This window comes from Loxodonta africana, chromosome 2 (genome assembly GCF_030014295.1).
Source record: "Loxodonta africana isolate mLoxAfr1 chromosome 2, mLoxAfr1.hap2, whole genome shotgun sequence".
NCBI lineage: Eukaryota > Metazoa > Chordata > Mammalia > Proboscidea > Elephantidae > Loxodonta > Loxodonta africana.
This window is the reverse complement of record NC_087343.1, coordinates 229,108,136-229,122,636: the sequence shown is the minus strand read 5'-3', so window position 1 is coordinate 229,122,636 and position 14,501 is coordinate 229,108,136. Positions and strand designations below refer to the sequence as shown.

Sequence of the window (14,501 nt, the reverse complement as noted above, 5' to 3'; positions counted from 1 at the left end):
AGAAGTGTAACTGAGTGCATTTTAGAGAGCTGGAGCGTCTGCAGGTCCCAAGGGTTCCCTGCACCCCACCTGGTTAGAGCCCCCAGCCACGTCCTCTACAGGGACTCGGCTCTGGGCCTCCCCCGGGGAAAGAGAGGTGTGAGGCTCCTCTAAGGGCAGAGCCTGGGGCTATAAAGCAAGTGTAGGTCCTAAGCAAAGGCCACAGCAACAATGAGGTGCACCACACATAAGAAAGGGATACCTACAATGACATTAATACAACATGACCCAAGACCCAGAAACACCAGAGCTTCTCATTGCTGGGTACAGCTGGGGTAAAGGGCAAAAGTGCAACCCAGTGATACAGTCTGACTCATGGCACAATAGTTCTCGGTGAGGTACCTCATGAAGTTCAGCTGGAGAAGCCCTGTCACCAAGCAGGCCCTTACCTTCAGAGTACCCGCATGCCTGGGTCAAAGCACGGCAGTGTGCTAACAGGGATGCGTGAGACACTGTGATCCCCACCGTACTGCCTTCTTTGCTAGTTTTATACTAAAAAGAGAAAAAAAAAAATCAAGAAAGAACCTGTTATGTAATGTTTCCAGAGTCCTCTGTGGCTTATCCTGGACCAGGTGCCTATGCATAGAATACTTCCTCAATGAATACCTTCTCCCAGAACACCTTCACTAGAATCCCTCCTCACGAGATACTTCCTCACGGAAGAACGCTTCCTTATGGAAGAATGCTTCCTCAGTGAACCCCTCCTCCGAGAAAAGTTTCTCAGAGAATTCCTCCTCTGAGAATACTGGAAACCCCAGGGGAGCTAGTTAGGGATTAATTACCTGAGAGTGGAACCTAAAAAGACTCAGTAGGGTACTGAATGACATTTTATATTTCTGGAGTGAAGATAAAACATAAGGAGATCTCTCATGTATATAAATGCAAAAATTCTCAAGATTCTAGCTAATATAATTCAGCATCATATATGAAAGAAATAATACACCCCGACCAACTGGGATTTACACCAGGTATGCAACGATGCTTCAACGTTTGAAAAACACTCAACGTAATCCACCATACAAAAGGAACAAAAGAAACGAATCACATGATCATCTAAATCGACACAGAAAAGGCGTTCGATAAAGTCAAACATCCATTCCTGATAAAGACTTTCAATAAGATAGGAAGAAAGGAAATACCTCAACAGAATAAAGGGCATCTACACAAAACGAATTCGGAACTGACTGGATGGCAATGGGTTTGGTTTTTTTAAATACAAACCAATAGCCAACATCATTCTCAATGGAGAGAAGCTGAAAACATTTCCCCTGAGATCAGGAACAACAAAAGGATGTCCTTTATCATTGCTCCTATGCAACACTGTGCTGGAAGTCCTAGCTAAAGCACAAAGGCAGGAAAAAAGAAATAAAAGGCATCCAAATTTATAAAGAAGAAGTAAAACTATTCTTATTCGCAGATGACATGACACTGTATGTAGAGAATCTCAAAGATTCCACAAGAAAACTACTGGAACTAACAGATTCAGCAGAGTAGCAGGACACAAGATAGATATACGGAAATCAGTTGGATTCCTATATACCAACAAAGAGAATTTCGAAAAGGAAATTAGGAAAACAGTACTATTTATAATAACCGATTGCAGTCGAGTTGATTCCAACTCATACAGACCCTAACAGGACAGAGTAGAACTGCCCCATAGAGTTTCCAAGGAGCAGCTGGTGGATTCAAACTGCCGATCTTTTGGTAAGCAGCCATAGCTCTTAATCACTGTGCCACCAGGACTCCTAAAAAGATAAAACACTTAGGAATAAATCGAACCAGAGATGTAAAAGGCCTATACAAAGAAAACTACAGAACATTAACCAAGAAACCGAAAAAGGCCTACGTAAATGGAAAAACATGCCATGCTCATGGATAGGAAGACTCAACATTGTGAAAATGTCAATCCTATGTGGAGCAATCTTCAGATAAAATGCAATCCTGATACAAACACCAACAGCAGTCTTTAATGAGATGGAAAAGCTAATTATCAACTTTATATGGAAAGGAAAGAGGCCTCAGATAAGTATTATCAAAGAAGAACAAAGTAAGAGGTCTCACACTACCTGATCTCAGAACCTACTATACAGCCACAATAGTCAACACAGCCTGGAAGTGGTACAATGACAAACACAAAGACCAATGGAACAGAATTAAGAACCCAGATGTAAATCCATCCATTTATAGTCAACCGATCTTTGACAAAGGGCCAAAGTCCATTAAATGGGAAAAAGATAATCTGTTTAACAAATGGTGCTGGCATAACTGGATGTCCATCTGTTAAAAAAAAAAAAAAGACACAGGACCCATACCTCACACCATGCACAAAAACTAACTCAAAATGAATCAAGGACCTATGTATAAAACCTAACACCATAAAGATCATGGAAAAAAAAATAGGGACAAGCCTAGGGGCCCTAATATACGGCATAAATGGAATACAAACTATAAATACTAGAAGATAAAATAGATAACTGGGATCTCCTAAAAATTAAACACATATGCTCATCAAAAGACCTCATCAAAAGAGAACCCACAGACTGTGAAAAACTTCTGGCTACAACATATCCCACAAGGGTCTAATCTCTAAAAATCTATAAAATACTTCAACACCTAAACAACATAAAGGCAAATAATCCAACTGAAAAGTGGACAAAGGATATGGACAGATACTTCACCAAAGAAGACATTAAGGTGGCCAACAGACACATGAGGAAATGCTTGCTATCATTAGCCATTAAAAAAAAAAAAAGAAAATCAAAACTACAATGAGATATCATCGCACCCGTACATTACTGGCATGAATTAAAAAAAAAAAAAACAGAAAATAACAAATGTTGGAGAGGATGCAGGGAGATTGGAACTCTTATGTACTGCTGGTAGGAATGTAAAATGGTACAACCACTACGGAAAATGATACGGTATTTCCTTAAAAGCTAGAAATACAGAAATACCACATGATCCAGCAATCCCACTCCTAGGAATATATCCTAGAGAAGTAAAAGCCGTCATGCAAATATACATACGCACACCACAATAGTAGAAAGACAGGAACAGTGTAAGTGCCCATCAACAGATGTATGGATAAACAAACTATCGTACATACACACAAAGGAACACTACACAGCGATAAAGAACAATGATGAAATCTCCAAAACATCTCACAACATGGATGAATCTGGAGGGCATTATGCTGAGTGAAATAAGTCAATCAGAAAAGAACAAATATTGTATGAGACCACTATTATAAAAACCCAAGAAAAGATTTATACACAGAAAAAAACAATCTTTGATGATTATGAAGGAGGGGAGAGGTGGGAAGGGAAATCACTAACTAGATTGTGGGCAAGTGTCACCTTTGCTAAAGGGAAAGACTATACACAATACAGGGGAATTCAGCACAGCTTGACCAAGGCAAAGTCATAGAAGCTTCCTAGACACGTCCAAACACCCTGAAGGACTGAATTACTGGGGCTGAGGGCTGGGAAACATGGTCTCGGGGGACATCTGGATCAACTGGCATAACACAGTTCTTAAAGAATATGTTCTACATCGTACTTTGGTGAGTAGCATCTGGGGTCTTAAAAGCTTGCAAGAGGCCATCTAAGATACATCTTTTGGTCTCATCCCATTCAAAACAAAGGAGAATGACACAGGGAAAATATAAGTCCAAAGGACTAACAGACCACATGAACCACAGCCTCCATCAGCCTGAGCTCAGAAGAACTAGATGGTGCCCAGCTACCACCACTGATCCCTGTCAGTGGGAGAAAAATGTAGAACAAAATTCAAAATCACACACACATACAAAAAGACCAGAGTTACTGGACCGACAGAGACTGGAGGAACCCACGAGAACATGACCCCAGATACCCTTCTAACTCAGAACTGAAACCACTCTCAAAGTTCACCTTTCAGCCAAAGGTTAGACAGGCCTATAAAAGAAACAATAACACAAGTGAGGAACACGCTTCTTAACTTCAGTCAAGCACACAAGATCAAATGGGCAACACCTGCCCAAGAGCAAAGACGAGAAGGCAAGAAGGGTAAGGAAAACTGCACGAATGGCAACAGGGAAACTGGGGTTGAAAAGGGGAGGGTGCTGACACAACATGGGGATTGTAACCAATGTCAAAAAACAATTTGTGTATAAATTTTTAACAAGAAACTAATTTGCTCTGTAAACGTTCACCTAAAGCACAATAAAAATAAAAAAAAAAAGGAGAAATCTTAGCTTGAAACATATATATGTATCTCAGCTTATACTGTTAAGAAAAACAAAACCTGATTACTTGGAGTATGCTGCAGCATGCTTCTTAGCTAAGGAGATTCTTACCTCAATGTAGGCAGTCCCGTCCCCTGCATCCTGAGCCTGCGGGTGCCAGTCCTTAGGGGGCTTTGCCAGATGCTTCCCGTCAACCACCAGCCAAGTGAGGGGAGGCCAACCTGCCAACAGTACAGACAAGGTAACACTGCACAAGTGAGTGTCAAAGGGTCTCTGCTCCCCACACCCAGAACCCCAACTCGGCAGCTATTGAGCACTTGAAATGTTGGGTGGACAACTAAAGAACTGAATTTTTAGTCCTGTTTGATTTTAATTTATATTTAATTTAAATAGCTATATATGGCTATTAGCTACCATGCTGGATAGCACAAGTGTAGTTACTCAAAAGCAGCTGGGCTTACATGTCACCTGATGAAACTGAACATTCACAAGGGTTTCAACATTTTTGGTAAAGTCTCATCAGACTTTATAATGTTTAAGTTCTATAAAAGTATACCTAAAGGGCATAGTCTGACAAAGAACACACCCACCATACTGACCCCCCTTGCCCTGAGAGCCCCACCTTTGAAGGTTACCACCTCTCCAGTCTGTGCTTTGGGGAGGCCTTTCTGACAAGCATCTGTGGTCAGGGCCAGGACAACCCCACAGCTGCCCAGCAGAAACCCCACCTGCTGGCTGCCGGCATCCTGAGAAAACAAAGCAGTTGGGTATGAGACACGTCAGTGTGGCCAGAGCAGCAAACCCTGTACCGCTCCAGGCCTATGCACAAAAATAAGGGCTCTTTATACATCCTAAACAAAACTGCCAGAACAACTCAATCCTCTTATATGCATATACTCTATTTTCATAAAAATAAAGTGCACTTTAAAAAAAATTTAATCTTTTTTTGTTCTATTTTTTGCAGTGAAACATAAAGGTCTGGGAAATGGGCTAATTCTCAAAGTTTATTCTTGCAAATGACATTCAGAAATATTCTCCTATGCTCCAAAAATAATAGCACTGAAATTTCTACTTTGATCGTGTTTGAAACTCACAGATGAATCCACGCAGGCCTGGTCCCTAACCACCATTTCCACACAGGAATGTGGTACAGTCTTGAATCACTAGTCAAGGCTTCCTTTATGTATGTCCCTCAGTAGTTCCATCATTTTCTTCATGTAAGTTTGATAAATCTCTCGCTAAGGTTTTTCCTAAGATCATTGTGTTCAAGCATCTGTTCGTTGTCCATCACCCTTTGAAATACACGGCTAGGTTTTGTTTGCAGATTTTACTTCGGAATTTTTGAATATTTGCTGTTAATGCTTACATTAATTATCACCTCAACACTGGGACAGACTGAGGGGATGACAAAAAACTTATCTGCTCCTAAAATTTAAATTTTTTTCAAAAATCAGATCACTGATATTTATGCCTAAAATCTTACGGCCTCATCAGCAGGAGCTCTGGCGGCGCAGTGGTTGAGAGCCACAGCTGCCAACCAGAGGCCGGCAGTTCTAGGCACCAGCCGCTCCTTGGGGACCCTGTGCGGCAGTAACACTCTGTCCCGTAGGGTCGCTGTGAGTCAGGGTCGACTTGACGGCAGAGGGTTTTTAACATGTCACCAAGCATCGCTGTGAATCTTCTGTCACTGATACAAAGTGCTGTCATGTAAGTGAACAGGAACACTTGGGAAGTTTTACCTTCTACACTCAAAACCTTGTACACTGAGAGAGAAGCTCTGACACATCACAGTGGTGACACACTCATGTCGTCTGTTTATGCTGGGAAGCTCTGACAGATGATATGACAACTGCATTTAACAAGCTTGGGAACTGTTACTATTACAACTGTTTTAAGCACACTTCTCATTAACAAGATACATAAAGAAGAGTCGTCAGACAAAACTGCATCTAGTTTCTCCCTCGAGTCCTAGTCTGACCACCTCCCCCCACCGTACTCATCCACTCTGTCATGGCCACTTGCCTTCCACCCCATCTTGCTTCCCTAGGATAAAGGATCAGGAAGATAGCACCTAGCTCTGGTGTCAATTTCAGAATAAAATCTCACGGAATCTGAATCCCGTGAACTGGACCGACTTTGCTACCTTCCTGGTTAATGGCACTTCTATGGGGACAGGGATCAGCTCTGCCAGGAGACACCCGTAAAACGCAACCATGAACATCACAGGATCGCTGTTGGGAAACACGAGCGCCACCTAGAACAGTGCAAAGAAAACACGTGAGATATACTTACAAATGCTTCTAGTCATCTCAACTTTTAGAACTCTGTTGATTAGATGGAATTTAGAAATTTTAAATTTTCTTAGTTTTCCAAATTTAGTTCAGAAAAATCTAACTTGGGGGCTACTGTAAATGGTATTGATTTGGTGATTTACTCTTCAATGTTCTTTTTGTTGGTGTAGAGGAATCCAACCGGTTTTTGTATGTTTATCTTGTATCCTGATACTCTGCTGAACTCTTCCATTAGTTTCAGTAGTTTTCTGGAGGATTCCTTAGGGTTTTCTGTGTATAAGATCATGTCCTCTGCAAACAGGGGTACTTTTACTTCTTTCTTGCCAATCTGGATGCCTTTTATTTCTTTGTCTAGCCTAATTGCTCTGGCTAGGACCTCCAGCACGATGTTGAATAAGAGTGGTGATAAAGGGCATCCTTGTCTGGTTCCCGATCTCAAGGGAAATGTTTTCAGACTCTCTCCATTTAGAGTGACGTTGGCTGTTGGCTTTGTATAGATGCCCTTTATTATGTTAAGGAATTTTCCTTCTATTCCTATTTCACTGAGACTTTTTATCATGAATGGGTGTTGGACTTTGTCAAACGCCTTTTCTGCATCAATTAATAAAACCAGTGGTTCTTATCTTTTGTTTTATTTGATATTTGATAGATTACATTAATTGTTTTCCTAATGTTGAACCATCCCTGCATACCTGGTATGAATCCCACTTGGTCATGGTGAATTATTTTTTTGATACATTGTTGAATTCTATTGGCTAGAATTTTGTTGAGGGTTTTTGCACATAAGTTCTTAAGGGATATAGGTCTGTAATTTTCTTTTTTTGCAGTGGTCTTTACCTGGTTTTGGTATCAGGGATATGCTGGCTTCATATAATGAGTTTGGGAGTATTCTGTCCTTTTATACCCTCTGAAATACCTTTAGTAGTAGTGATGTCAATTCTTCTCTGAAAATTTGGTACGACTCTGCAGTGAAGATGCCTGGGCCAGGTTTTTTTTTGTTGTTGTTGGGAGTTTTTTGATTACCTTTTCAATCTCTTCTTTCATTATGGGTCTATTTGGCTGTTCAACCTCTGTTAGTTTAGGTGTGTAGTGTGTTTCTAGGAATTCATCCATTTCTTCTAGGTTTTCAAATTTGTTAGAGTACAATTTTTCGTAGTAATCTGATATGATTCTTTTAATTTCAGTTGGGTCTGTTGTAATATCGTCCATCTCATTTCTTTTTCAGGTTATTTGCTTCCTCTCCTGCTTTCCTCTTGTCAGTTTGGCCAATGGTTTATCAGTTTTGTTAATTTTTTCAAAGAACCAGCTTTTGCTCTTGTTAACTCTTTCAATTGTTTTTCTGTCTTCTATTTCGTTTAGTTCTGCTCTAACTTTTATTATCTCCTTTCTTCTAGTGCCTGAAGGTTTCTTTTGTTGCTCTCTTTCTATTTGTTCAAGTTGTAGGGATAATTCTTTGATTTTGGCCCTTTCTTCTTTTTGTATGTATGCATTCATTGATACAAATTCATCTCTGAGCACTGCTTTCACTGTGTCCCAAAGGTTCTGATAGGAAGTGTTTTCATTCTCATTGGATTCTATGAATTTCTTTATTCCATCCTTAATGTCTTCTATAATCCAGTCTTTTTTAAACAGGGTATTATTGTTCAGTTTCCAAGTGTTTGACTTCTTTTCCCTGCTTTTTCTGTTATTGATTTCCACTTTTATGGCCTTATGCTCAGAGAAGAAGCTTTGTAATAATTCAATGTTTTGGATTCTGCTAATGCTTGCTTTACGGCCTAATACGTGGTCTATTCTACAGAATGTTCCATGTACACAAGAAAAGAAAGTATACTTGACTGCTGTTGGTTGGAGTGTTCTGTATATGTCTATGAGGTCAAGTTGGTTGACTGTGGCATTTAGATCTTCCGTGTCTTCACTGAGCTTCTTGCTAGGTGTCCTGTCCTTCACCGAAAGTGGTATGTTGAAGACTCCCACTATTATTGTGGAGCTGCCTATCTCACTTTTCAATGCTGATAGAGTTTGTTTTATGTATCTTGCAGCCCTGTCACTGGGTGCATAAACATTTATTATGATTATCTCCTCCTGGTATATTGCCTCTTTAATCATTATATAGTGTCCTTCCTTATCCTTTCTGATGGATTTAACTCTAAAGCCTATTTTGTCAGAAATTAATATTGCCATTCCTGCTTTTTTGATTGTTGTTTGCTTGATATATTTTTTCCTACCCTTTGAGTTTTAGTTTGTTTGTGTCTGTAAGTCTAAGGTGTGTCTCTTATAGGTAGCATATTAGACAGATCTTGTTTTTTAATCCATTCTGCCACTCTCTGTCTCTTTATTGGTGCATTTAGTCCATTTACATTCAGCGTAATTATGGATAGGTATGAATTTAGTGCTATCATTTTAATGTCTTTCTTTCTGTGTTGTTGACAGTTTCTTTTTCCCACTTAATTTTCTGTGCTAAGTAGATTATCTTTATATATTCTTTTCCTCATATTCATTGTTGTTGATTTTGTTTCTGCTGAGTCTCTATTTTTTTCTTGTATTTTACTTTGATGTATAGGATAGTTTGTCTCTTGTGGTTACCTTATTATTTATCCCTATTTTTCTAAATTTAAACCTAACTTTTATTTCTTTGTATCACCTTGTCTGCCTCTCCATATGAAAGATCTAAGACTACATTTCTTAGTCCCGCTTTATTGTTTTAATGTCTTCTTTTACATAATAACATTGCTGGTTCCCTGTTTTGAGTGTTTTTTTTATCTTGATTTATTTTTGTGATTTTCCTGTCTGGGTTGACATCTTGATTGCTGTCCAGTGTTCTAGTCTTGGGTTGATACCTGATATTATTGATTTTCTAACCAAAGAACTCCCTTTAGTATTTCTTGTAGTTTTGGTTTGGTTTTTATGAATTCCCTAAACTTCTGTTTATCTGGAAATGTCCTAATTTCACCTTCATATTTGAGAGACAGTTTTGCTGGATATATGATTCTTGGCTGGCACCTTTTTTCCTTCAATTTTTTATATAAGTCATCCCATTGCCTTCTTGCCTGCATGGTTTTGGCCAAGTAGTCTGAGCTTATTCTTATTGACTCTTCTTTCTAGGTGACTTTTTGTTTATCCCTAGCTGCTCTTAAAATTCTTTATGTTTGGTTTTGGCCAGTTTGATTATAATATGTCTTGGTGACTTTTAAAATGTACCTTACATGGAGTTTGATGAGCATCTTGGATAGATATCTTCTCATCTTTCATGATATCAAGGAAGTTTTCTGCCAACAAATCTTCAACAATTCTCTCTGTATTTTCTGTTATCCCTCCCTGTTCTGATGCTCCAATCACTTGTAGGTTATTTCTCTGGACAGAGTCCCACGTGATTCTTAAGGTTTCTTCACTTATTTAAATTCTTTTATCTGATTTTTTTCAAATATATTGGTGCCAAGTGCTTTATCTTCAAGGTCACCAATTCTGCCTTCCACTTCCTCAATTCTGCTCCTCTGACTTTCTACTGAGTTGTCTAATTCTGTAATTTTATTGTTAATCTTCTGAATTTCTGATTGCTGTCTGTTTACGGATTTTTCCAGCTTATTAAACTTCTCATTATGTTCCTGAATAACCTATTTAATTTCTTCAACTGCTTTATCTGTGTGTTCCTTGGCTTGTTCTGCGTATTGCCTCATTTCCTTCCTGATGTCTTGAAGGGTTCTGTATATTAATCTTTTGTATTCTGCCTCTGGTAATTCCAGGAAGGCACTTTCATCTTGAAGATCCCTTGATTCCTTGCTTTGAGAGCTTGTTGAGGTGATCCTGGTCTGTTTCTTTATGTGACTTGATACTGACTGTTGTCTCCGAGCCATCTATAAGTTATTGTATTAATTTATTTTATGTTTGCTTACTGTACTGTAGCTTCTTGCTTTGTTTGTTTTGATATGCCCAAATGGGTTGCTTGAGTGAGCTAGCTTGATTATTTTCACCCTTGGAGCTCTGACATCCTGTCCCCAGATAGCTAGAGGTGTTATCAGGTATATCGGTCTAGAAGTCCATTCACTTTTCTTGTATGAATTCAGCTCAGGTGTCCCGGTAGCTGATCATCAAGTGTGTAGTACTGGCTCTGTTGTACACTCTGAGAGGGGCAGGGTGATTGGTGTAGGTACCAGAATCTGGTTGCAGCAGGGGGTCACACTCTGAACAAGGCGGGGCCTGAGAATTGTCCCCCATGTGTCTCTGATGAAAGCACGTCCCTGTTCTTTAAAGCATATAGGTGGGTGGGTTCTGCATATGGACCAGGGGCACCCAGAGTGTTTTTGGTTGTAAGGACTGGGAGGTATCAGTTATCCTTGGACTCTGTTGCAGGTGGCTGGGTGACCTGAGTGGAGCCACCAGTCCTTAGGCCCCTGATGTGGGTAGGTGAGGACCCTGTTAATAGACAAAGCGGTGTCAAACATCAAACAACCACCTTTCCACCGCATAGTTGAAATGGCTGTAGTCTGCCAACAAGGGCTGATTCTCCTGAAATAGGCCCACACAGGTCCATGCAGAGGGGAAAGGTACTCAAAGTCCACAGACCATTTATGCCTGGACAGGAGCCACTTCTGTCCTGAGCTCCCCCGGTTAGTGGAGCTCGCAAATTATCTTTTCCCCCAATTGCAAATTTACTCCTTCTCCAGGGCCTGAAGGATGGCTCTAGGCGCTCAACAGGGCCTATCTCAGGCCCAGAGAAATCTACAGCTGCTGAAGTCAGCTTGGGGCTGGGGGAGCTGTAAAATATACGCAAGTACTTAGCTTTTGCCCAGAGCACCACTGTTCTCTGGTTCCGGAAGTGTAAGCAGGCTGTGTGGCTGGCTGCTTCTCCCTGAGGAAACTGTGGCCTAACACTAGTAACAGCCTGCTGCAGCCACTCCCGGGAATGGTGACTGAGGGCTCCCGGCGATTCATGTCTGGTAACTCCTCTCTGCTTCTGAACCATCTCTTCCTCCCCCTGCCCCTCAGTTCGCTTTCTAACCTTGCCTTTGACATTCAGGGCTCCTAGCTTGTCCTTAATATACTCATTTCACTTGTTTTTTCGGGTCTTTGTTATAAGAGGGCTTGATGGAAGTGTCTGTCTATTCTGCCATCTTGGCTCCGCCTCCATTACTTCCTCTGAATTTTTGAAGGCATCACTCCACTCTTCCAGTGTTACTACTGAGAAGTCACTGTGATTGCTCATCCTTTGTATAAATCCAGCTTTTTTCTTACCCCTGGGAGCTTTGAAATTCCTTTCTGTATTCCTGGGGTTATGCGATTGCATGGTTACATGCTTTGGTGTGGATCAATTATAGACATAAAGTATATTCAACTTCAGATCATTTCATTGTGAACAGTCATGTGCTCAAGGTCTAGCATACTATCTTGTGTTACTACTATCATTTAAAAATTTCCACCCTCTGTTCTTTCTCTTTCTGGAACTTGTATTAGTCAGTTGTTGGGCCTTCTTGATCAAGTCTTTAATTTTCACACTATTTTTCTCTCCTACTTTTCCTCTCTTTGTCTTTCCTACTAGCATCCTTTTCTTGATTATGAAAAAATATCTTCATCTCAGATCTCCTGGGGCATTAATGCTTATTTTCAAAAAAATTGTTTTCTATATCTTACACCATGTAGCTTTCCTCCAGGTTTGTTTTTTCTTTTCCCTTTGGTCAGTTTCTTCCACATTGGAAGCTTCCCTCTGAAATGTTCTTATCATATTAAAGAGGGAGGCACTAAAAGAGATACTTGGAACTCTATGTCAGCTTGTCAACGGGGAGGTCCATTGTTGGGTGATCTGACCACAGGTGACCATTTTCACTAGGAGATTTTATTGTTAAGTTTGTTGGACTGTCAGCATATTCTCCTGTTTTCCAAACCAGGCCTTGTGGTGTACCCTGGGGTACTCAGGTCTGGTTCAGTTTACCTAGAGCAGCCCTGCCCAAAAGAACTTCCTTGCTGTGATATAAATGTTTTATCTCCATGCTACCCAACCAGGTAACCACTAGCCCCATGTGGCTACTGCCAACTGTCCTGAGCAGAGTAGGACAAGAGATTAACTCTCTAGTCTCTTCTGAGTTTTGTTTTGGCAGCTGGGTAAGAGGGAGTTGCCTGATTGCATAGGACAGGTAAGGAGATAATAATAAAGCACATAGAATACCAAAGTAAAGTCAAAGTTAACTCAAAATTTTAGCTTTAGGAATTTAATATTTATTAATATATATCAGTTTCATTTAATATTAATATTTGTTATAAAGATCAACATATATGAAGTCAAATAGAAGTTGAAGAATCAGTGGATGGGCCATGAGGGGTATTAAGAAGAATGGTCATTTTATTCTACATCACCACAAACTTTTTCCATTTTTCATATTATTTTATGGCTGACTTCAAAATCTCTTGTATTAGTAAGTCTAACAAACTGATAGAACACTGATTTCAATAAAGCAGATTTTTAAAGCCTTTGGTTTTGCTCACTCCAATAAAGTTACATTCTAGTTACTTACTCTGTCTCCAGGCTTAAGTAGTGGTTCATTCTTACTAGTCAGTTTATTAAGTAGAGTATAAGCTAGTTTTAAACTTCTACTCCAAAGTTTGCCTAAAATAAAATAGAAATATTAAGCAAAGTAAAATTTAGGAAACTAATAATTAACATTTTAATGTAGCAATCCCAACAAAAAAACCCAAACCAAACCGTTGCTGTCAAGTCTATTCTGACTCATAGTGACCCTATAGGACAGAGTAGAACTGCCCCATGGGGTTTCCAAGGCAGTAATCTTTAAGGAAGCAGACTGCCACATCTTTCCCCATGGAGCAGCTGGTGGATTGGAACCGATGACCTTTTGGTTAGCAGCTGAGTGTTTAACCACTGTGCCACCAGGGCTCCTGTAGTAGTCACAGTACCTCATAACGTACCATTACTCTATTGGAAATTCAGGCAGTTCGAACTGACAACTATTCTGCACAATGCTGTAATGAACATCATGGTTCCCTCTTAAAAACAGCTTACTATATTATTATTCTTAATATAAAATAATTCTATTATTTTATAAAATATAATTATTGTACTATTATTCTTAATATAAAAGTGTAACAATTTCATTACAGAAACTTTAGAAAACCCAGGAGAAAAAGTCAGCATTATTTCTGTGTATTTATACATACACACACACAGATATACACGTATATGTAATTGTCAAGAAATGGGATCCTACTTGACCCTTTTTTCCAATCAACACTGCATTGTGAATGCATTTTCATGTTATTAAATGTCCCTCGATGACATCATTTAAAACAGCAGCATATATACCTCACTTACTGTTTGTAACAATTCATGCGGTGGCTCATGCCTACAAGTCCACCTACTCCAGAGAAGACAGTCAGGGAGATGTTAAGTAACCTTGCCAGAGCCATCAGCTGCTGGAAAGGTGTGTATGGGACCTCGCCAGGCCCAGCCCTTAGCCCGCTGGCCACCACACTTCCCCTCATGACACGCAGCTCTGTGCAGAGCACCCAGCCCTGGTGAGTGCTTAACAAAGGAGAGCTTTATGGATGAAGATGGGACACTAGACAAAGGAGAATTAAAGAGGATCCAAGTGTCTGGGAAGGTATACAGAGGCAGGGGTGATAATGGAGTAGAAGGAAGGACCTGCGTTCACCCCAACACCCACAGCGGCCGTGTATGAAAGAAGTAACAGAGCAACCACCACTGAACTCATCTCCGATCCCTGTGGCACAGCCACATGCAGTGTGAGCAGCCATGCCCTCAGGACGGGTGTTCACGGTTCACTGCAAGTAATACTAAACTCAAGTTCGACACCGTGAGGTTCACTGCGAGTGATACTAAACTCAAGTCTGACACTGTGAGGTTCACTGCGAGTGATACTAAACTCAGGTTCGACACCGTGAGGTTCACTGCGAGTGATAGTAAACTCAAGTCCGACACCGTG

At 40.2% G+C, this 14,501-nt stretch overlaps 1 protein-coding gene across 12 annotated transcripts in view; it reads right to left on the bottom strand.

The window, feature by feature from the left end:
- DIP2A (disco interacting protein 2 homolog A) overlaps nucleotides 1-14,501 on the bottom strand; it is a 131,601-nt gene that overhangs the window by 37,500 nt on the left and 79,600 nt on the right. For all 12 annotated transcript variants that reach the window (XR_010321086.1, XM_064279609.1, XM_064279610.1 and 9 more), the window contains 5 exons: nucleotides 13,059-13,150; nucleotides 6,408-6,518; nucleotides 4,887-5,010; nucleotides 4,376-4,485; nucleotides 429-531 (listed from right to left, as the gene is read on the bottom strand). Coding sequence is in view for 11 of the 12 variants with exons in the window: in XM_064279609.1 (XP_064135679.1) it covers nucleotides 429-531; nucleotides 4,376-4,485; nucleotides 4,887-5,010; nucleotides 6,408-6,518; nucleotides 13,059-13,150 (540 nt within the window). In the remaining variant the exon portion in view is untranslated. The remainder of the gene's footprint in view (nucleotides 1-428; nucleotides 532-4,375; nucleotides 4,486-4,886; nucleotides 5,011-6,407; nucleotides 6,519-13,058; nucleotides 13,151-14,501) is intronic.